Source organism: Melopsittacus undulatus, chromosome 2 (assembly GCF_012275295.1).
Source record: "Melopsittacus undulatus isolate bMelUnd1 chromosome 2, bMelUnd1.mat.Z, whole genome shotgun sequence".
In the NCBI taxonomy this organism is placed as follows: Eukaryota; Metazoa; Chordata; class Aves; order Psittaciformes; family Psittaculidae; genus Melopsittacus; species Melopsittacus undulatus.
The window spans coordinates 37706287-37728672 of NC_047528.1; the positions used below are offsets into that span (position 1 = coordinate 37706287).

Genomic DNA, 22386 nt, shown 5'->3' on the forward strand with positions numbered 1-22386 from the left:
TCCCAAAGTGGTGGTTATGGCTGCCTCTGCCTTACCAGGAAGCAGTAGCAGGCATATATTGTCTGAAAGAAAGATAGTATTTCGTTGATTTGTGACTTTGCTGTCTTGCTACTTCTCTACTTAATGTTTGGGGCAATTTACAGATTTAGTCTTTATGAGAGTCTATTTGAAATAGTAGACTGGTCCCAGCAGTTCTGCAAACAATCACTTGTCAGTATCTTTATATAGCTCTTCCCAGCTACTTCTCACATGTACTAATGGATAGTACTTCAGGCTTTGCAACAGTAATTGGCCTGTTTAGCTTCTAATTACCAACTGCCTGAAAAAGATACACCTTTATACTAAGGACCCAGTGAGGCCCCTGTAACTACTTGTTCAATAGGCCTAAATACAACATCATAGCACTTCTACAAGAGTTTATCATGGTTCACTCCGGGTTTTTTGCAGGTATTCCCCAACTTCTAATTTGGAAAATTCCATCTTTTTGTTAGATTGGGGATTTCATTTACCCTATTTCAAGGAGAAATTAACCAAAGGAATTTCAAAAGATCTGAAGTAAACAGAAGTCTGAGCTGAAAGGATAGAAAGGCTAATAAAAGGCATACATCAGAGAAGGCAGTCTGAAAGCAGGCAAACCCTGCTAGAAATTCACTCTGTAGCTTGAAAAAGATTTTTTTTTCCTTTACTAACCTGTAAGCAAGTTATTGCTGATACAGAAAGTGATTCTCACAATCTTAAAAAATAATAATATAAGAAAACTTGATTATAAGGAGATATTTTTATGGAACAGAATTACAATTTGGACATTGTTTGAGAAGGTTATTATTCGCAATTTTTAAGAACAGTTTAACTATACCCAAATATCTATGACATTATATTAAACATCCCCCAAGTGACACTGTATGCACTCAGTCTGTCATTATCAAGGTACTCTGCTGCCCTCAAAGGAAGTAATAGATAGCATTTAGATAAACAAGTGAGCTATGAAATCACAATTCACTTTGAGGAGACTTTCCTGCTACTTTACTCTTACCATGACAGTGGCAGGTACTTTCAGTTAAGGGCCTATAGACCAAGGGGCTCTTTTTGAAATCCCAACAAGAGTTCTCCTTCTGCCCCTTCTCATTTAACAGAAAGTTTGTACTTTGTAGCCTTCCACAAGGTAGAGGATTGAATCCTCTCAGCTCAAGCATGTAAAACTCTTCATTATTACCATGACAGAAATCTCATTTTCCAAGCATACTCTGTCTCTTGCAAAATATACACGGTTTAAATGCAGATGCAGTCAAAATCTCATTAATGACTCAGATCAACAGCTGCCATTGATCGTTAAAACGTAAATGCAGTGACTTCTAAATCTTAAAATGGCACAGCAGCTGTGCATTTTGGGAAATGAAAGAAACTGTGACTATAACATAACCCATGAATATTTTCCTCCTGCTACCTAGGTATTGCTGAGAATTTTCCAGTTAAAATGAAAAGAACAACATAGACTTTATCTGACACTTTCAAACTATCTGGTGAAAAAAAAAAAAAAAACAGAAATATTCCAGGGTTTCCTTGATGTCTATCATACGCTGCTTTCATGATGTGTATGTAGTTCGCTTGCATTCTGCAAAGAGTTGCTTGAAAAGAACTTGGAAGGCTTTTCCCTTTATTTTTAAAGCATGGACTTTTGTAAGCCTCTACATTCTCTACAGTGGCATATCTTACTGGACTACAAATTTCAAAATACAATTACATTTTTATATAAATTAACCTAAAACATCACTTGCTAGTAATGGATTAGAATGCAGACTAGGCACAAATGGCAGGTAATGGCCACTAGTTGGACCCACTGCCTTCATCACTTACTGCAAATAATGTTATCTGGATATTAAAGAAATAGAATGAAATAAGATTAAAACTAAACATAATGTAAAAGGAAAATCAGGTGGCCATCACCTGAGATCCCTAATGTTCATAAACAAGTAGCTCATCTCTATTTCTCAATTTGTATTAAAATCCTATGTATTTAATGGGAATTGTGAAAGGACCCAACAATGCAAATTAAAGAAGGGGGAGGGAAATCCCATTAAGAAGCAAGGAGAAAAAAGACCACAGATAACAAAAAATCATGGTTAAAAATATATTTTATCTAAATTTAACTCATAAGCCCACAATTTGGAACAGGTGTTTATAAAATCTTTTCAGTTTGCTGTAGCATGCAATATGTGATCTGATTGAAACGAAATAATAACCAATCAAATCACTGTCAAGTATCTAAAACAACTGTGTGTTGCAAATGAGCTCTTTGGAAGTGAATGAGAATTACCAGGTAACTCCATCCCAAAATTCCTGTGATAAAGAAAGCGCAGCTGGAGTTTTGCACAGCAGCAATATGAGCTCTCTATGGGAGCAGAATTTAGAGGAAGGCCAACATCTACATCCATTCCCAAATCCAAAAACTGTGAGAAAGCAAATACATCACTCTCATACTATAAGCTATCCACCTCAGAAAGCTCACCAATTCACTGACCACACATATTGAAATCTTAGGTGAAATCCCTCCAGCACCCCATGTCCCAGTCTCTGCAGGAGCTGAGGCAGCTTTTTTTTTTTTTTTTGGCAATGTGAATACTACTGTTTTTATCTGTTAGTGCTTAAGAAAGACAGTAGCAAATCAGGTTGCAAGAGTTGTTCCTCATAAACTCCCTGGGATGGACATGGCTCTATTTGATTTAAAAAGCAGCACACACACGATAGCACCTTGGGAAAATGAAATACCAACAAAAAGAAAATCTTAGCAAAGGGCAAGTAAATGCAAGCTCATGAACAGTACTTACCTAGCCACTACAGATTAGAAGTTCCTCCCTTTTCTACTCTGCTCTGCCTGAATTACAGTCATTATTTCAATATACTCTCAAGAACAAGTAGTGTGAGTGTGCTTCAGGGGTCTGTACTGGAAGACTGGAAAACACTGACAACAAACTGCAGACTTCTGATGCATGAATGAAGCAAATGCTCATCTCTTGGCAAAAAAAATGAGCCTCTCACTGCTAGACTTATTTTGCTGTTATTCATTATTTATCCTTTCCCTCACAAACAATAAAAACAGAAAGATCCTTGAATATCCTCTCAATTTCTTCTTGACTTGTAGGTCTTTACCTACCTATCAAGAAGCCACAGCCCCAGGAAGCTGTCTCTGTACACCAAAGAATATTTACATGACTAGCATACTAATTTTGTTTCAGGCATTTGGCTTCTACAGTTTAACTGTCTTCATTGCAAACAAAGTGCTTAATGGATTCGGGTAGTAAACACATAGAGAGCTATGCCAACTGATCAAGAAACAGCTGAGTAGGTATGACCTGTGATTATATTTATTGGCATTTCATTTAAACCTTCTTCTGAATCATCATTTGCATCATCATCTAAGTCTGATCTCTTTTGCTCAATAAGTCAATACTTCTTGTCTGCTTGTTCTAAAAACAAGAAGAAATCAAAACTGAGGACTACTCCTTCACTCCAAAGCCTGAGAGTCAATAAAGATGTGTAGGAAGAGATTTCTCACCTTCATTAACAAAAGGAGCAAAGGCTCCTAAAAGTAGAGGAAGACAGAGAACAGCCTGTCCGTGAAGAACATAGGTATAGTAGAACAATAAAAGCTGGCAGCACATGCTGGCACCATAAGACCAAATTCCTTTTGGCTAAAGTGCCCTAAAGATTTCTACAAATGAACAGAGATTTGACAGGAACTCAGGCGAACTTCTCTTTGTACAGCAAGTGCTGAGTATCCATGGTGTTTCTAACACAACCATGTGTTAGAAATTATGTAAAAGAAGATCATGCTTTTGAAGCATAACACAAGTACAGCAATCCATCTAGGTTTTAATATACTGCAGCAGTTAATACTGTCATGCATATTTTATCTTGAATGTTTTGTCATTACTAGAGAACTTGCTTGCTGTTTCTGTTAAGGGAAACAAGGGAGTCATCAAGTATTTCCTTCACACAATCCTGTTTACTTACAGTAAATGTCAGGACATCTGACTTTGTCTAAAAACTGGATACAAAATACAGCTTTCATGCTCAGAAATAAACATTACCAGAAAAAAAACCCCAAACTCAGTGTAAAAATCCCTAGAACACTAAAAGAGTTTTGCCTTTTTTTTCCTTTTCTTTTTTAATTTTTTTCTTTTTGGCATCTCTACAGCCAAATGGCCATGTCTACTGCTCCTGTTTTTAGCCATTCACCTTCACAGCTTCAGCCAATAAATCCACTGGCCTCTGAACTTCTATTTCAGAAATACCTTTTTTTAACTCAGGTGAATATGTAGACATTCTGCTGCAGCCACTTTGTGGTACAGTTCTACTGTTTCCAGCAGCGACTACATAAAAGAGTGTTTAATTGTCCCTTCTGTGTAGCCTGAAGAAAATATGGTGAGCTAGCCTAATCACCAATTTAACTAAGTCTGTGAACAAAGTTAGAGATTGAGATTAAAGAACTTAGTTTAACCCATTTTAACAGATTGGTCAGACCTACTGTCAAAGGCCTTTCCTCTCTATATTTTTTTATTTTTTGACTGTTTTCTGAATTTCTTCCACTACTGAAATCAAGCTTTTTTGTTCACTTTTTTTTCCCCCCACTAATGCAGAAGATTGAGTAAGTAGTTATATGTGGTCTTTAAAATATATTGGTTTTGCATGGAAATACAAAATTCTAAGACTAATTTTACATAGTATTTTGAGTATTTTTGAGACTATCAACCCATTATTTGCAGGTAAAACTACATGTTTTAAAAATGTCTTTAACATTAGAATACTCAGTGATACATAGTCCAAATTGGTAATGCCCTTCTGAATTCAGGCTGTCACTCTTATCTGTATTAGGAAGGAGACCTTCTTTCTGTCAGTAATAAAAAACAGCATAATTTTCATCCTGACACCACACTTCTCTCCAGTGTAAAGGAGTTATCTATTGAAGAAGGATATAGCTGTTCAAAATATTTTAAGTTCACCTGTTGAAAATACCTGTCACCAAGAATAAACAGAATCACACTTCCATTTGATGTGTAGTAACTGCTGGTATTTTAGTGTTGGAATTTGCCTGGACCATTAACAGTAATTAAACAAGATGCTCACTATGTTCATTCTGGTTTAATACTGGTTTAATATTAATATTAAGTGTCCAGAGGAAAATGGCAATGTTTAATATTTAAATATCAAACACTTTGATTAAATATTAGAGTGTTAAACCAATATTAAGGAAGGCTGAAAACAAGTATATAGAACTGTCCATAAGTCTTTTTTGGTTTCAAATGCCAAAAATGCTTTTTGAAATTTGCCAAAGAATCATTTTTTCAATAAGTAGCCTGACCCCCAACCTCACAAATGTGAACTGTAATTAATAAGCAGCATTTCAAAGCTTGTGTGTAGTGCTGGGCTACACAAATAGATGCATGTCTTCAACAAGAAACAGAATCTGCAGAATTGCGACTAAAATCAGGTATGCATGTAGCAGCACGAAGTGTCAGGAAAATGGTGTTAAGCATCAACGCAGCCTACTTACTCTCTCAAACAAATAATTATTTTACACTCTTTCTATTCTCCTAGAAATAAATGAAATTCTCTAACAGAAAACATTAAGCTGATACGCCTCTCAGTCAGGTCTGCAAGTTTCTAAACACTTGAGGAATTCCCTGCAAATTTACTAGGCTTGGTCCAAATAACCTTACACCTTGGAGCCATTATACTTCATCTCAAGATCCATCCTTCCCCTTTCTCCACAAATATTATTCTACATCCATCATTTATAAGAGTTCAGTCCTGTTTCTCCTGAAAACTCCCATCACAGCAGTTTGAACTCAAATTTCTAAAGAAAGCTGCAGGGATTTTTGCAAACAGAAAAAAACCAAACCAAAACAAAAACCCAACCAAACAAAAAATACTAAAACCCCCCAAAACAATACCCAAACAAAAAAATTGAGAGTTCATATTTTGAATGAATTGCTCATTTCAGAACATGTGCAAAGGGGTTTTAAGACCAAAACAATGAAATAAACCAAAACAAAACCCAAGAAAAGCACTCCCTAGAAACCACCTATTCTCAGTCCTGAAAAGCTACAGGGATTGCAGACAGTGCTAAACATCAATTGCCTGGGTGCAAATGTAAAAGCCTTCACATTTACCCGTTTTACATCATAGCTGCAAATTATCAAAGTGCAATTTCCACTGTATTAAGGAGACAGCATATTATGCTTCTAGCTTTCAGTCAGGTTTAATAAAGAGAAATCCTTCTACTGAATGAACAGTACCCCTTGGCTACTTTTAAAATAATCCATTGAGAATACTGCAATATTCCATATATTTATAAAGAAGCATTGTGTTTCCTTAAGGAAATAGCCCAAAGAAACATTACTTTTTCCTTTTTTTTTTCATGTATATGGAATAAAAATGAAAACACTGTAAGTTTAGTAGTTGTTCTTTTTTTGGTGGGGTGGTTTAGAGTTTTGGTGTATTTTTTTTTTTTTTTGCTTTAATTATTGACAACAGTAAAAAGATAGTTTAAGATCAACTGTGTCAGAGTTTTGGATACCAAGTGTGACAGGCTCTGCAGGTGTACAGTGCTTTGCTTATTGATACAAATTGAATCTGAACATAGCAATTTATTCAGCAAATCAAACCAACCACTGCACTGCAGTTTTGTCTTTCAGCTTTCATTTCCCAACCAAGTACTTTTAACCACTTTGCTACTTCTGCTTTACAGGAAGGCTTCAACTGCTATTAGGGGTTGTTTTATGGTGAGGATATGGGGGTTTAAAAATTTTAAAGACTGTTATACTCTTCTACACCTGCTATTACGTACTGCACCATTCACATCTGCTCCATAATACTTGCCTGTCTCCAAACATGCTACCACTAAATATATTTCTCTTCCCCTTATCCTAATAAAAAATTAAATGTTGTTATGTCATGCAAAGAATTTAAACAGCTTGCAAGTGAGATTTGTTCTAACAAACTGTGTATATTTGTCCAAAGAACAATATTATCTCAAATCCTTTTCATTAAAAACCATACTGATAAGAAGATTCTTTAATGCAACCTTTTTGCATGTTATTTTGTTAAAAGATATTTAAGCCAAGCAGTTTTTCAAAATAACCAACATGGAAAGATCAAAAATGGAAAATGAACACCAAATTGTCCAGTAGATAATGTGAAGAAGTAACCAACTCAGGAGAAGCGTACTGGCAGCCAACTAAAGGGCAAAAATAGAGCAATCTTACAGTGTTGAGCCAATATATAACCCTGGATTAATAGCTAGCCTTGGCAAGGCTCAAATGTGAAGATGCTCACATAGGGCATCCCAGACTTGCTGCTACCAGAGGTTGTTGCTATGGTAACCAGTGAGAGTCAGCCAACAGTAAAATGAATTTAGAAAAGATAGTTAGGAAATGCTGAAAGGAAGAAAGAAAAAGAAAAGAAGGAAAGAAGTTTGATGTCTGTAGGTAGATGCACAGTTGCATCATCTGCTGTTTGCTCTACTGCAGCAGAGGAATCTGCCTCCAGAAATGGAGTCAAATTTTCATTTTACCATTCTTATTTGAAGGATATTACTGTCCCTATGAGTTTCTAATTGAAAGAAATTATTGTCTCATTCACACGACAGCTTGTCAATGACTCAGCAATCCAGCAAATCAGCCATCTCTAAAAACTGCATGGAACTGTTAGAACATTGTTCTCCTCTGAACTGTTTACAGGAAGCCTGGAGTGGCCCATTTCTGTCCCTTGCCTTTAAATCAGCCTGAGGATGGTTCCACCCTGACATGTAAAAGGACTCAGTGGAAGAAGTATTTGTCACTGAAACAAAAGGATTTGGAACTTTACAAATCTGGTGGAAAACTCAGTTGATTTTTTTTTCTTTTTTTTTTAAACAAAGCACAAAGCAGAGACTGGTCTTTTTAAAAGCAAAATTTGGTTCAAGGGAGACTAGCTGAAACTGCAGTCGTGGACCATAAATCACAGTGCCCAAGCCCAGATGTGCAAAGAAAAGGTTTTGGATGGCAGTGTCGCTTAGCAATAGTGGTGGAAGTATATGCCAGAGTGGTAGTTATTGTTGTTTACTTGCTGTGCTATCAATGTTGTATGCTAGAAAGCACACTTTTTAGGAATCAGTGTGTGTGCACTATATTATCTTATCTTGTGCAAAACACTGTCCCAGCCCCCTGGAAAACTCCTGCTGGAGTACTGGCTGAAAGAGATAAAAATGAAGTACTACCTCTGGTAAAGCTGAAGTGCTGAACTAGACTTCTCCACAAGCACCTTTTCCTAAGATTGACTGTATGCCACAATCAAGAGGATGAGCAAGAAAACCTCGTATTCAGCCCTAAAAATTTTCAATGGTTGATTTGTTCGCACGTATTTTTCAAGCCCAGAAAAGTCACGAAGATGGGTAGAGACAAAAAAGCTGAGAGATAGAACAAGCTTGGAAGAAGCTGTTATTTTCAGACAGTAAAATATAGAGAGGCATTTACACAGAATGTGCTTTCACAGAAATAGCAGGCACAACCATGGTTTGAGAAATTGGCCAAGACTGTCCCCTCTTCCACCCCTGGGAGTGTGAGTGCCCAAGTTACTTCACCTTTCTGAGGTCATGACTTGGGAAAGCCACTTTGCCATGCTCTGCTTGGTTTTCTCCATAAGTAAAATGGAAAAATACAGACCTACTCAGACTTTTAAAAGTGCTTTAATGTTTAAAGAAATGAAAACTGCTAAGCGAATGGTAAATATTGTTTGAGTAGATTAATACTTGGATGATCAATATACATTATGAGACTGCTCTTACTCATCATGTTTCACACAGCCAAGGGAATGCAAGAAACAATAATAATAATACGATTATTATAGCTGGTAGAACTGTCCCTAGTGAAGGTTGCCAAGTTTCCTAGAACACAGAGAAAGCTGTGTTCTCATTTACTTATACTTTAATGCAACTTTTAGTGTATGAAACCAAACTTATGCCTGTCATCTGAATCAGACTGGCTCAGGAATTTTATTAATTGACTGTTTGTGTTGACTTATTTTACAAAATATTCCAGTGAAATATTTTTTGTAGGTTTTCAAAATTAAACAAATTAAAACCAAATTATTTAGCTAATACTCATAATGAGAATTCTTCTAGTACTTTCTTTGAATAGCCTTATGCAGGCTTTAGCTACAGTCTGATACTAAGCAAAGAAGGAGTACCAAGATCACAGAACTCCCCTTTGCTAGATCCATGAAAACAAGTCCAAATAGATTTCATCAAGTTACAAGTTTCAAAAGGTTATATGCATCCAAAAAATATGGCATATCTTTTTTTGGTAAGAAAGCAGACCTCAGCTATGAGTATAGGAAACATTCCTACAAGCACAAGAAAGAAAAATAATGTTCCAAATATTTGGAGAGTAACCTTGACAGTGACAAAATATTTGCAGATTTTAGATTTAAATCACTTGATAGCAACTCTGTCAACAAATACTAATCAGAGAGCAGAGGTATCATTATCTAGCTGATTTTTATAGAAAGTAGGCATATGGTAGAATTTCTTCTAGTTTTTTCATATTTAGGAAGGATAGCAGATATTTTTAATAGATAAGAGCAGCTCTTTCAGTAGGTGACTCATAACACTCACCTAGATGATTACTATCCCTATGAAAAGCTAGATCATCCAAAGTACAGTAAAAGATTAAAATTAAACAGAAATCTCTCATGCAGAATCCCTAGATCATTTATTTCTAATGCATTTGAACTCATATGGATAAGTTCAGTGGTCTTCAATAATGATACCAGAAGCAGGCCCTCATAGAGGCCTACCAGTTCCTCCAAAGCTTTTCAAGTCTTTGGTCTATCCGCCACCCTCCTTTTTTGGAGGGAGTATGCTGTAGAAGGAAACAAAGATGAAGCTATGGAGATTTTCACACTGAAAGAAGCAGTTCCCTTTTTCACAGATGGTGGCTCCTTTTGCTATTTGCATTCTCTATTGAGAATTTCAAGAGAATCGTAAAAGTGTGAGTAACTCTCATGCAAGCAGAATCACCCACTTATAAAACATTAGGAAAGGAAGAAACCACATAGCTCAGAATATAAACTTGTTTTGATAGGACAGATAGTTTTTTGAACATCACCATATATTTGCTTGTCTGTAGCTTCCCAGCATTTGCTCACTGTGTGTAGTGCCATGTCCTCCATGACATACATTTTTGCCTAAGTGATAAAATATCTTGGGGTAAGCCAATATAAACATGTACTTCAATTTAACAAAGTGTCGTGGCTTAACCTGAACCAGTAACTAAGTACAAAGCAGCTGTTTACTTACTTCCACTGCACCTTGTGGGACAGGGAGGAGAAAAATTACCTGAAAGTGGTAAAACTAAGGGGTTGAGGAAAGAACAGTTTAATAACTGAAATAAAGCAAACTATAATAACAATCATTATAGTAATAATGATGATGATGAAAGGAAAAAGAGAGAGAAATAAAACTAAGAAACACGAGTGATGCACAATACAATTGCTCTCCAGCTGCTGACTGATGTCCAGCCCATCCTGGAGTACCAATAGATCCCTTCTGTGTGATGCCCCCTGGTTTATATGGTGGAAATGACGTGCTGTGATATGGAATACCCCTGTGGCTTGTTTGGGTCAGATGTTCTGTCTCTGCTTTCCTCTGGCTTCCCGTATCCCTCCTCAGTGGCAGAGCATGAGAGACTGAAAAGTCCTTGATCAGGATTAGCATTACATAGCAACAATTAAACATTGGTGTGTTATCAGCATTGTTCTCAGACTAAAGTCGAAAGCACAGCACTGCACCAGCTAGTAGGAAGAAAATGAACTCTATCCCAGCCAAAACCAGGACACAAAGCTAGCCTGACACAGAAATAAACAGAGGTGCACTCATCTACAAAAAAAAAAAAAAAAAAGAGAGAAAAGATAAGCTAAGAGCTGGAAAAAACAGGCACCTTTAACTCATAAGTGAAATAAAGTCACTGTGATAATATGTACATTTATGAAGGTAAGGTAAGAACTTGCTAGCCAGCCATCTGATCTAAAGCTAGTAGTACATTAGAGAGTATGAAGAAATCCAGAAAAAAACACTCATGCAATACTCACTGTTGTTAACTCTATGGCTAAACATTACTTCTCATTAAGAAAATACTTTTTTTTTTCTCCTTAATTTCATTAAATAATGAAAACACTTGTGCTTCTTTTAAGTACCTTTAAAGTGTTTGGCACTAGTCCTAATGCTTTACAGAAAAAAGTCCCCTCTTTAGTTTTTAAAGCAAGAACAGTTAGATGCCAGTCTTCTAGGAAAATTGGGATTTGCCTTTCCTGAATTCATTAATATTTGAAGTCCATCTAACACTGGAATAGTACGTGTATGCATGAAATATGCATACACTTTTTAGCTGCAGTAGATCTGTATCTGTCTTTCATAGAATCATACAATGGTTTGGGCTGGACCTTAAGGATCATCTATCTCCAACCCCCCTGCCATAATCAGGAGCACCTTCCACTAAGATCAGGTTGCTCAAAACTTCAACACTTTCAACACTTCCAGGGATGGGGCATCCACAACTTCTTGGACAATCTATTCCAATGCCTCACCAACCACACAGTAAAGAATCTCTCCCTAATGTCTAATCTAAATCTACCCTTTTCTAGTTTAAAGCCAAACTACCTTGTCCTATCCCTACAGGCCCTTGTAAAGGAATTTTTCTAGTTTAAAGCCAAACTACCTTGTCCTATCCCTACATGACCTTGTAAATGAATATGTATTTTCTCCCTTATAAGGAAGAAGAATATTTTATTTGCCTAAATATAGGTTATCATCAGGAAACTTTTATGTATGGACTGTAACTCTCTCTAGGGGCAAACCAGTAAATGTGGTTTGCCAACAGGCTGTGGATTCAAAGTAGAACATTTTGAGTACTCCTTCTGTAGAAATAGATACTAATTCAAGATGTGCTGAGAAACTTAGAGAGATACTCTTTGTCTTCAATGGAAACTAGGTGTAGTTTCTGTATATCAGTCATCCCAAGATATGTATTCAGATTGAAAAAAAAAAAAGGTATTATCACTTATGAAAAACTAGCTCTCATTCAATCTTTTCATATATTTCACAGAATCACAGAATTGTTGAGGTTGGAAGGGACCACTGCGGGTCATCTTATCCAACATCCCTTCTCAATCAGTTTCACCTACAGCACAGGTGCTTCTTGAGTATCTCCAGGGAAGGAGACTCCACAACCTCTCTGGGAAACCTATTCTAATGCTCAGTCATTCTCACAGGAAAGAAGTTCTTCCTCATGCTCAGGGAGAACTTCCTGGGTTTCAGTTTATGCCTGTTCATAGAATCATAGAATCATAGAAAGGATTGGAAAGGACCTTAAGATCATCTAGTTCCAACCCCCCTGCCATGGGCCGGGACACCTCACATTAAAGTATGTCACCCAAGGCTTCATCCAACCTGGCCTTTAACACCGTCAGGGATGGAGCATTCACAACCTCCCTGGGCAACCCATTCCAGTACCTCACCACCATGTCCTATCACTGGCACTGCTAAGAGTGTTCTCATCCTCTTTGAGGTTTTCCTTTCAGATGCTTAAACACATTGTTCAGACTCCCCAAGCCTTCTCTTGCTTAGGCTGAACAGGCCCAGCTCCTTCAGTCTTTCCTCATATAAGAGATGCTCCAGACCCTTAATTGTTCTAATAGCCCTTTGCTGGACTTGCTGCAGAAGCTCCATGTCTCTCTTGTACTGGGGAGCCCATAACTGGATCCAGCACTCTAGGTGAGGCCTTACCAGGGCTGAGTAGAGAAGCAGAATTATCTCTCTTGACCTGCTGGCAATGTTCTTAATGCAAACCAGGATACCATTGGCTTTCTTGGCCACAAGGGCACATTGTTGGCTCATATACAATTCTTGTCCATCAGAACTCCCAGATCTGTTTCCACAGAGCAACTTCCTGGGAGGTCAGCCATGTAGTGGTGCATGGGGCTATTCCTCCCCAGGTGCAGGAATTTGCACTTGCCTTTGTTGAATTTCATAATGTTCCTCTAGTTCCTAGTTAATCCAGAATAAGCATTTCCTAAATATTTCCTATATATTTAAGAATTAATTAATTTTGTAATGTTCTTTCTCTAATCTCTTTTTAACAGGAAACGATATATACACAAGCAAAATATTAAGAACAGGCACTTAAGCAACCTGGTCCTGTGGAAGGTGTCTGCCTACAGCAGGGGGATTGGAAATGGACAATCTCAAAGTCCTTTCCAACATAAACCCTTCTATGATTCTATGGTAATAAAAAAGAATCCTGGTAAAACCATAGGCAGGCCAAACTTTTTTCATGTGATCCTTTGCTAACAAGAAACCAAGGGCAATAAGTAATTTAGCTAATTTTTTTATTATTATTATTTTTTTAATTAAAGTTCTTAACTGTCTTGCCTGAAGAATACTCTGCCTCATTATCTGCCTGCCAGTTTCTGTCTTCATCAGTGCTAGGAAGCACAAGAGGCCTAGCCTCTAAACCTACTAATCTGACAGTCTGACCCCTGATAAATCAATGTTATAATCTATAGCTTGCTGTCTTTTGTGTTAGCTGTCTGTTGCATGCTTTGATGAGTATCTGCCTTGCAGGAGAAACATATGAAAATTACATCATGTGCAACTGGTTTGAACTGTTGTGCAACCATGGGACACTGAGCCACTCTGGGGAAGAAGTTAAAATGAACCACAGTAGATAAATGTCAATTTCAAGGGTTTTGACATTATATTATATTTAAATTAAAGGGAATGTTATTCTGGTTCCTTCCTGCTCTGAACTTGCTGCTTTTTCCCTTTCAGAAGATTCTGATAAAATACATGATCATTGTCTGCTAAGGCTCTCAATTCCTCTTTGGTGCACATGGCAGGGTTTATAAAATTTTAATGACCATGGACCTGCATAGCAATGTAAGGTACCAGCATATTTTCAGTAATGCTAGGCATCTGTGAGGACTGGCACCAGGTGATATTCCTACTGCTGAATTCTGCATGTCCTAAGAGGCATGTTTTGTGGAGATAGAGGCAGCACCAAAGAAAACTATTATCATGCAGCAGTCGAACGGATGAAATGGAGATTTATGAATCCCTGCCAAAGAAACTATATTATGGAGTATAAATTAAAACAGGGGCTTAACACATAGTGAACTATATACTAGAGAGGCTGATTTCCAGATTGCCCTGTCTATTCAGGCCAAGGCAGCTGTAGAGACCACCTCTTGTTAAGCAGTCCTGAGCTCTCCAGGAAACTCAGACACTGTAGGTTTGAAAAAGCAACTGCCAAAGCTTTCATAGTCATGGTGAAAAGAAGAATCCTCAGCTGTTTCAGCAGGCATTTTACATGCAGCATACTATTGTAATATGGTTACTGGGATGTAGTGTCTTTGTTCTCAGATGTAGTTCCAATGCCTTCCATGGAGAGACTTCAGTTTTACTCCTCTGCAAGTCATAGTGTGTTGCAAGTTCAAAGGACCAGATTTTGGTCTCTGAATTACTGCTACTGTTCATGAATCACAGTCTTCTCAGGTCTTTCAGTGTATGTTGGTGACACTTCCACCTGAATCACCAAATCCAAGTAATTCAAATTGTTTACTATGTTTTGGTGAGCATCTCTTGGAAAGCTCCTCAGGGGAAAAAAAAAAAAAAAACCCAACAATTTTGAATGAAAAGAACTGGATCACAAAATGTGAAAAAGACTAAAAATTCCCAGGAACAGCAAGCCTGCCCAAAAACCTATAAGGTAAAGGGCTAAAAAGCCACACTGCTCTACCCCTCTGCATATGCCAGTGCTTCAAGTAGGACTCAAATGATACAACCTGTAAGATTCATCTGGAAATATATTCATATACACAACTGTTATGTCCAGTGGTCTTTCCCAGGGAAAGAGAAATGCATAGGAATTTTTCTGATAGACCATAAACTCAACACATTTTTTTTCACTTTCCACTCATCTAAAAAAAAATAGCTCCACATAATAAATTACAAAGTAAGTTTACTCATCACACATACTAAGTCAGCTTTGAGAGGTTTGCTCTCCCACATTCTTTATTATATTTTATATTACTTCAGAAATTGGCAATTACCCTTAATTTTCCCTTAAGGAAAAGATAATTTGGCTAAGCTCTCCTGCCATTCCCTCTCCCCCCAAAAAAAAAAATCTGAGAAAAAGGGAAAACCTTCCCCTTGACTGCCCTGAAACAGGAAAAAAAAAAACCTACCCCCAAAACCAAAAAGCCAGGTTAGCTTACTTTTTTTGCTTATTTGTACAATTTAAAATGATAAAATTCACCTCACATTTCAAACCTCTACAAGGACACTTTGCCTCAAGTGAAAGTAGTTCCGCATGGACCATTTTGTGCTTGTCTAATGTGTAAATGTGTTGTTTTATGTTGAAGTAAGTTTAAGTAACTATACAGTACGTATACAGTAACTTAGCTATCACTTGAGCCCCACAAGTGCCATGCCCTCAGGCATGCTACAGGCCATGCTTCATAAAGCAAGCAAAGTAGTTTCAGTGGACTATCTGCAGTGGCATAGAATGTAACAAAATATATTTTAGACATGGCAAAGCAATATGTTCCAGAAAATACTTTTTTTTTTTTTCTGAAAGGCACAAGGGTAACACATTGGAAGGCCATTTTTCAGAGCCTATCAGTGGTGTTTTAAAGTGCACAGGTTCTAATACAAAGTTCTTCCTTGATTTATTTGCACTCTTGCATGAACAGATTTCTGCTGGTTTTCTCAGAACAGCAATATTAAAGACAGCCAGCACACCACCATCTCCACACCAGTGGTGCAGTAGTGCTGGTAAAGCACATATGGGTATGACTCAATGAATAAAGGTCTTTGTAGTAAAGATTGTCTCAGCTCCACAATGACTTGTACCAGGCAGCACATAGCACTGCTAATACGTAGTGTGACAGACAATAGTCTGAAGTGCATCTCACATGTTGTGAATAGTAGGTGCCACCACTCATCATTACAATTTACATCAAGAGATCTGCCTGAACCCAGTTCTCCTCGCACTAACCCAGACCTTGGCCTGACTCCCGGTTTGCCTCAGGCAGCCCTCAGGGAGGTGCCCAATACCCAGGGCTGGGGCTGCCTCTGCTGTCTCCCACTTGTCCTGCTCATGGCTGGGGAACAGGGGTCCTGCCCTGCCAACCCCAGGGAGAGATCCCCTGCTGCCAGCCCCTGCCCAGAGGGAGCCACTGTCCTGCATAGTGCCCAGTCAGCAACCAGTTCCAGAGAACAAGAGATGGGCTGACTACAGATACCTATTTAACAAAGTAAAGAAATGGCCATGATCCTGGTGATAAATTTAAAAGATCATCTTAGTTATGCCAGATTTTTCTTATCTGGTTTCACAAGCTAAACTCTTCACCTTGTAATTGCCCAGAGTGATACAAGGTAAATCCAAGTGTAATTTTCCTTTCTTCTTTTTTAATTGTTCTGGTTGATTTGTTTCTCACAGCAAAGTTCCTTACTGAGATGAAGGCTCCTTGTACACAAGCACCTACACCATGAATCTCTAATCATACCCTGTAAATGGCATCAGCAAAAGAAAGGAGTGACATTTTTTCCTCTTGATCACAACAGAATAAACAACATTTTAAAGGTTAAATTATTCAAATTCTACAGTTACCTGCAAAAAAAAAAAAAAAATGACGTCTCTGCTGTACCTTCAGATTTCTTACATCCAATTATTTTGATTTTTTTTTATCGTGTCCCAGGCTTCCTGACTACTGCTGCTGAAGGGGCAAAAAAAAAGTGTTGTAACTAGTGGCAACTCATTTACTTCCACTGATAGCTACAGCTCCCGATACAACACTTTCAGCTCAACTCAGAGAAATTAGATGAACTATACAGCAAGTTAGTAAAACGGAAACAGACAACGCCTAAATGCATATTACAATGACTTGTGCACTAGGAAATTCCTTTTTGGGTGTCAACTTTAACTCTTTGAGGTCAGACAAGTGTGACAGTCATGGGGAAGAAATATGAAAGGGTACTTAAAGCAGTCTCTGTACAGATTAAGGCAAGATGAAGTAAAACAAACCTAAGGAATTCAGTCTAAAATTCAGTTTTAGTTGATGTAAATCAGTGGAATTCCACTTTGCTGATGCTACCAGTAACTCCATAAGGTTGATGGAACCATACTGGCTCACAGCAGCAAAAAAGATGGCTCTTCAATGACAGAATAGACCACATTGTGCTCAGGAAACATCATAGAATTTGTAAAAGTTTACTGATTTTTTTTTAATTTTCTAATCTTGTGGTTATCTATAAAAAAAGTAAACCAAAATGAAATGAGGGATTCTGCAAAGTAGCAATATGTGATCCTGCAAGAAGAATTTAACATGAAAACTCTCCTTCCTTACTATCTTTCATGTCAATCCCTTACAGCCCACTTCCTTTGCCTTCCAGGAGCACCCCTGCTGCTGATCCCCCTGCCTCTAGCTTTGATTTTGTATAGATTATCCAAGATGCAGGTTTACACTGTTCCTTAACTTAAAAAACACAGCAGTTTGAGAACTGAAAAGCAGCAGGGTATGACAATCCCAATCATTTTGTCTGTTCCTTATCAATCCATGAAAGTTGTACCTTTACACACAGGCCTTTTGATCCAGACCATTCTTTTACCCCATTTTCTGTTGCTGCTCCACTTCTTAGGTTGCAACACCATTAATGTTTTCACATGGTTATGAAAAATAACTAAAAGGCATCAGGGAAAACATGCATACCACACTGTGTAGAGTAACATTATGACTGAGCTCATAAAAAGAGATGCTGACTGAGGAATTTAAAGTTTTTCAAAACTTTTGATCTTGTTTATACATGTGAAGGTTTGATGTGAAAGCTTGATGTCAACTGTAAAGAGAAACATCTCTCAAGACAAAAATAAAAAACAGACCTCCTGTCGAAACGTATCCAATAACCAACAAGTTTCTGATCTTGAAGAGAACATCATGTGAATGTCTTGCATTTCATATTATCTTATGCCAAGCAGCCCTACTTTTTCTTCTCATTATATTTTCTTCATAGGTAAGTGTTTGGTTTCACATATTTGATAATGAATAAAGTTGCTGGAGTAGGCCTTATTAGAATAGCCACACAGTTATATTTGCTTTGCACATGGGTCCTGAGATAGCAAGCTGTTTTGTGAGGACCTATATTCAAATCAAATATAACAATTATTCTTTTCATTTGTGATAATCATAGTTATCAGTAAGCAGATTCATAATTACCCCTTTGTATTTAACACTGAGTTCTAACCCAGCTGAAGAAGGTCTGAGTCTATCATTTCAAATATTTCTAGATTTCATTTTTTTTCTGTGTTTATTACTTTTAACTTTGATTTAAACATAACAGTAGAAAAGAGCTATTTAATATTAAAGCATTATAAGCAAAAAAGGATCTTAGTGCAAATTAGTAATTTTTTCTTTCTTGTGGTAGTATCTCAAGGTATAAACCAATATCTAACATATAATAGGATTTTGTTAAAAAATTGAAAGACTGAGATGGTATTTTTCTGATAATAATAGAAAAAATTCATTTGAAACATTTAGCATTAAAAGGATGATGGCAATCTTTGTTTTTAACAAAATGATCATTATATATATTCAAAAATTCTTGCAAATAAGACACAGTAGTGATTCTATATAACAAAGAATCTCTTGTATATTTGCTTTTAGTGGTGACACAAAGGGCTTTGGAAATGGCATATTACAGAGCTGTTCTGGGTTTGTAGGTTTTGGTGGAGGAGTGAGATTGTTCTTATTTTATAGAAATCCAGAGACAGCCTAGATATGCTACATATAAAAAAAATTACTGTTCAAATGTCACTTATGACCTGACACAGACAGGGAAGTGTTGACATACATTTTAAAGCATACAAGAAGGCTAGAAAAACATTTTATCTTCAACTAGTTTATTCACCTTTTGTATGTTAAGAGAGGTTTAAAATGTATTCCTATCCACCTGTCAATGCTCTTGTAATCAACCCTTCACCAATATTCATAGAAGGTAATTGAAAAGTTTCATTATGCTTTCATGAAGCAACATAGAACAAATGTTCAAAAAAATCAGAAAATATTATAGAGCCATTTATTAATGTTTGCAATGTTAACATGTATTTTACATCTGACCTTAGTCAAACATTCATGTAAATTTGCACACGTGTTTTTAAAATATGATGGCTTGATAAAAACAAAATATGACAGTACCTCAGCAGCAGAGCATTTTAAAGCATATGATCTAATGTGTTTCTATATACTTAGAAATATTAGTGCCATGTGTGACTCATACACATTATAAGGTAATAAGGTCAGAAACTTTGTGTAAAAATTTAAAAATGTTACTTATAGTAAACCAAATGCAGAAGTTCTTTCACTTAAAAGAACAATAAAACTACTGGGAAATGCAAAAAAAAAGTGGCATATGGAAAAGCCACACGGGAAATAAGAATATTCTTAAATATGCTGGAAAACCATAGTTTTCCAATGAAAATGATTAACTATATTGTATATTTGCCAAGTATATTATTTGCATTTCAGATTTCTTTAAGTCAATGGGTTCTCCCTAAAGGCTTCATAAAAGAGATGAGTTTTGAATAGTATTTGAATGAAGACAAAAGACAGTGATTTAACTCATGAATAGAAGTCTTCAAGAGTTGATGGTGAGATCCAGAATAAAAGCCCAGAAAGAGAAAGGTTTTTAGGACAAAATAGAGAACAGTATCAGACACTCTGTAGGAGAGAGAAATGAAGAAAAAGCAATCTATAAAAAATATGTGGCTGCAGAGCTGGGAAGAGCTTTGAAGGAGATGGTTTTCAGTCCAATATGAAGTCTGTTTGCAAGACAAGAGCCTTTTCATCAACTACAGGGAATTTCTGATCAGATCACAAGAATTTCGCCTTGAAGATCTGAAGGCATTTTCTTTTTGTTTAAACCATGCTAACAGGGATACAGGCTGTGTCAAAATATCATAACTTAAAATAATGTAAACTCTGTATCTGTGATTTCATTGTCCAATCTACACTCCATACCTTCTACCAACGGTTAAAAAAAATGATAAATTAATGCCCTGACAACTTTAAAATCAGCATGTACTAATGTATAGAACTATTCCAAACACAGATCAGCAAGCAGAGCGTGCTAAAAGTTACTGGGGATGTTGCTATTTCAGTCTGCTAAAGTTGCCTCATGGGAAGTCAGGGAATCACCATTTAACACAAAGAGCAAGGACTCTCCACATAATCTAGCCTGTATTTTCTGTGTTTATGTAGTCAATTCCTACATAAACTGTCAGCATTTTAGATTAAGACACACAACATCTTAAGTCAAATGAAATGCCTGTATACTAAAAAGTAAATGAAATTCTTTTTCCTGAAATTGAGCATTGTGTAGGCAGTACCCCATCCAAATTTAGGTTGGGTGTACTAGAATTCTAATAGTAGGTAATCTGAAGTGCTCATTAGAGATATGCAAGTAATTCATTACCTAAGTGTGTCTAATTTAACCACATTTTCCCCTTGAATGAAACCTACCCTAGTGGAAATTAGTGATCCAACCCACACACTTCCAATCTTGTTGGCACTTTCAGTTTACATTTGCAATTTTTTTTTAGAATTCTAAAAATTACTTTCTCTGTCTTCTCTTCTGATCTCCACTGAGTATTTATATGCAGCTAGTATAATTATGATTTTGACAAGCTAGTGAAAATTAAACCCTTACAAGCAAGGGAGAAGAAAAAGGAAAGAGGGTGAGGAGCCAAGGAAGAAGAAGAAAATCCGGTTTAAAGTGAATTTATCACAAGCTTACTCGTGCATAAGCAGAAGGCAGCTACATACTGCAATCCTGCAGCAGAGTTCTAGGAGACGGTGACATTTGGTTTATGCTTAATGAAAGCTGAGGACGGGTATTTTATTGATTTGAAGAGGGAGTGTATCTACTAGAAGACACTAAAGTAATGACTTTGGCAAGTAGTCTTGTTTTAAAATATCAAATCATCTGCACTTAAATATCCAGTCTCACTGACAAGTAGAAACATATGTTACATGGTAAGTCTTGCAGTATATGCTATACACTGAGCTCTGATTTTCATATACATTGCTTTTGCATTTTCCTTCTCAGTAACAAAAAAAAAAAACCCTCCTGTTAGTATACTACCCTGCTGTTTTAATTGAAAACTTTATCAGGCTTTGTTCTTTTAAGAATTGTAAAAACTTGACTCGAAGTGATGCAAATAGGAGATGAACTATTTGGGAGGAATTCAGCACTGTAATACTTCCCTTTCTTCTTTGTACCATCCAGCACTTTCACAGTACTCAGGAGCCTGAGACCTAGCAAATGCTGCCGTGTGCTGTACAGATGCACTGCTTCAGAAGAGGAAGGGGCTGTGAAGAGCCTTTTACCTCAAACCCCAGAAAAGCACCAAAAAAGAAGCCTATTCCATACAATGATTAAATACCATCTAAAGAGTGTATCCTGCCAATGGTCATGAAAGTCCCTACAGCTCTGCCAAATGTAGTATACCTGTTGTTGAGACAACAGTTATACTGTATAACTAGTAAGAGACAGTATAACTATGTTGTTGAGACTGTTGTAGTCACAGGACAAACTTGGTATGTATACAGCCAATGTCTAAAAACTTTGTGAAATTACCCTGCTTGTACTGGCTGGGCAAAGCCACACCAACTATCCACCCTGAGCCAATGTCTTTAGCACCAGTCTTCACACTCTCAAACATAACCTGAATAGTTCATACAGTGGCAAGCTTTTCTTCTCACCTAGTTCCTCTTGAAGGAAAAGCCACCATAAATCTTGTAGAAATTTCACTCCATAGAAAAAGCTGACAGTCTCAGCTGCCTCATTAGAGCAAATAAAGGCCGCTTTCAATGGCTGAAATGTCTGCAGCATAATTTCACAATGGTTTTAGCAGACAAAAGTATTCTGTATGAGTGAAACCATCTGAAAGTGTTTTGTGTGCATGAGCTATGGGTTTGTTCAGCAGAATATATATTGAAATGTGCACATCATAGATGAGAAAAATCACATCCACAAACAGTTAATGGATTCCTTCATATATTAATACTCTTCTGTCTTTATAGTTTACTTCTGCCTACAGTGGTGGTGAAAGATAATTTGCAACCTGATGTAAGATAAAACTGTGAAGAGAATTAGCTATCATGGTACTTCAAATCTGCTTGCTCCTCAAATGGAATAAACAAAATCTGGATTACTGCAAGAGTGTGTTTTGCACACAGAAGCCACAGAAAGCACCATTATTGCAAGCCTGCTGGGAAAGTACAATAAAAATAAAT

The 22386-nt window shown here is 36.9% G+C and overlaps 1 protein-coding gene across 5 annotated transcripts in view; it reads right to left on the minus strand.

Annotated features, from left to right (window-relative positions):
- The window catches only part of PCDH9 (protocadherin 9), a 699618-nt gene that overhangs the window by 528585 nt on the left and 148647 nt on the right, over positions 1 to 22386 (minus strand). The window contains exon 2 of one of the 5 annotated variants that reach the window (XM_031048076.2): positions 16975 to 16987. The exons of 3 other annotated variants lie outside the window; for them this stretch is intronic. In XM_031048076.2, coding sequence (XP_030903936.2) covers positions 16975 to 16987 — 13 coding nt within the window. Of the gene's footprint in view, positions 1 to 15370; positions 15384 to 16974; positions 16988 to 22386 lie in introns of all 5 variants that reach the window. One more of the 5 variants, XM_034059968.1, reaches the window with a different exon arrangement.